Source organism: Lucilia cuprina, unplaced genomic scaffold (assembly GCF_022045245.1).
Source record: "Lucilia cuprina isolate Lc7/37 unplaced genomic scaffold, ASM2204524v1 Scaffold_1404, whole genome shotgun sequence".
In the NCBI taxonomy this organism is placed as follows: domain Eukaryota; kingdom Metazoa; phylum Arthropoda; class Insecta; order Diptera; family Calliphoridae; genus Lucilia; species Lucilia cuprina.
Genome location: NW_025806352.1, coordinates 1 through 2,322, shown reverse-complemented (window position 1 = coordinate 2,322; position 2,322 = coordinate 1). Strand labels below are relative to the sequence as shown.

General features: G+C 33.9%; 1 protein-coding gene across 1 annotated transcript; it reads left to right on the top strand.

The window, feature by feature from the left end:
• Window positions 1-480: 480 nt before the first annotated feature.
• LOC124421103 (putative mediator of RNA polymerase II transcription subunit 26) lies at window positions 481-2,012 on the top strand (the record flags this gene model as incomplete). Its single annotated transcript, XM_046955907.1, has 2 exons — window positions 481-540; window positions 825-2,012. Coding segments are annotated over 2 exons (1,248 nt in total), but the record flags the coding sequence as incomplete, so codon positions are not given.
• Between the last annotated feature and the right edge of the window lie 310 nt (window positions 2,013-2,322).

Sequence of the window (2,322 nt, the reverse complement as noted above, 5' to 3'; positions counted from 1 at the left end):
TCAAAGTCAGTTTAAATAAAAATTTTTTCATGGTCTGGGCATAGTCAAAAGTTGCTCACAGTCACAGCAACTTCTGTAGTAAAAAATTACTAATAATCAGAACAATTTCGAAGTTTAAACCAGAAAAAGTTACTCCCAGTAAAAACTTGCTTGCAGATAGATCAACTTTTAAAAAGTTGTTAAGAAGTGCCTGGAGGAAGATGTTCACAGTCACAACAACTTTTCTTTTATAAACAAGTTGCTCAGAGTCTGAAGAACTGGTGTAGTAAAATTTGAATAGAGTTCGAACAACTTTTCTGAACAATGTTGCTCAGAGTCTCAACAATTTTTGTTGTTTAAATAAATTTTGTAGTAAAATGTAGCTCAGAGCCTGAAAATAAGTAAATAATAACTTTTTAATTTAAATTTTATTAATTTTCCTTTAAAAAGTTTCAGTTTTGTTAATAATTATGATTTCTGTTTTTTGTTCTTTAATTACAGCAAATTGGCCGTTATATACGACGTGATGAATCAGCATTTTTCACACCCAAAGCCAGTGAGGTAAGTAGTCAGCTTCTAAGTATTTTGTTATTTAACAACTAAATGTTAATTAAAAAATGTTGCTAATTTCTATTTGTAATTCTAATACTTTCTCTGTTTTTTCTTAATTTTGTTTTTTTTTTTTTTGGTAACAAAACTGTTAAAATTTAAATGTTTTTATTGTAAACTTTTTGCTAATACTTACACACAACAACAACAAACATCTGCATATTTGCCTTGAAACTAACAAACAAACAAAAAATTAACTTAATAAAACTAAAAAAACAAAAACTTAACAAACATAGCGTATAAAACCAGCTGGCCAAAGACAAAGTATCTTAACAAGTCATCTAAATAATAACAACACTAACAACACTTACAACAACACCAACAACAACACCAACAACAACAATAATCATGCTAAAATAACAGCAACATCACCAACAACACCCACTTTATTGGCCAATGGTGTAAATAATAGTAATAAAAAATTCATTACCAAAAAGCCACGTTCCATAAACAATGGCCAATTAAATACGAATGGTTTAACAAATGGCACAGCAGCGGCCAATGCCAAACATCATCCTCATCCAACACAAAGCTCAAAAAAGCAAAACAAATTAAAACCGGTCAAAGAGAGAAGACCCACAGCATTGCCCACCGAACAACCGACAATTGAAGGCAATACGGCTACAGAGAATGGTAATGACAATAAGGCGAAATTTTTTATAGGCACCCATGATGAAAATGATAATACCGATGAGGAGGAGGAGGAGGATGGGGAAGAGGATAGGAAAGATTCTGAAGAGATGTTGGTAGTAGATTTTACTGAGGATTGTGTGGATAGTAAATATACATCACCCAATACTTCGTTCAGTTCGAAAACTTTTGATATTTTAAATGCCAAATTGCGCAACAGTAAGCTACCCAGCAATACTAGTAATAAACTGAGTAAATTTACACGTACCCCCACCAATAACTCAACACTGTCGTCACAACATGAAGTGATATTGGAAAAAGACATAGTAAATATACCACCACCACCGCCCTTGCCACCATCGCCCCTAGTTGTAGCACACTCATCCTCGATATTATCCCTTAAGAATTCGAAAAGTAAACGTAGCTCATGTGACACCGCTGCTGCTGTACAACAGCAGCCGTATGCAGTAGCACCATCCACACCCACCATACAAGAAGATACAACAACGACAACGAGTAGAAATTTAACGGAAACGGAAGTGCATAAAGCATCAACAGCATCATCATCAGCACTAACAGCATCAACGCATAACGGATGTGCTAAAGTAAGATATTTTCTACATGCAACATGCATGACTGACAAACAGGCAAACATGCATTTAATCACATTTTTTTTCCTCACACACAACTCAAGCACATCATCACAACCACCCACTCAATCACTAACACACACACACACACACATGCCTAAATCTTTTCACTTCCTTGCTTTTTTTCTGCAGGACCTTAACTAAGAGGGAGAATTTTTTTGTTGCATTTTTTTTTGCTCTTTCTTTCATTTTCTATCTTACTCTTAAAAATGTTTAACGCATGAATGCTAAAATGGCAATAACAACAACAGCAACATAAACTCAGAGTAAATATATGTCAGTTTTACTACTGATCCTTTCAACTTAACCAATAGATCCACATCGTTTTAAAAATCTGAGAAATTTTTTCTCAAATTTCTCTAAAATCTGGGAAACAACCTGAACTTGCTTACAAACCTTTGGTCTAGCTTAATATGATGCCCTTTTCCCTACTCTGACTTTAATAAGTATCTGT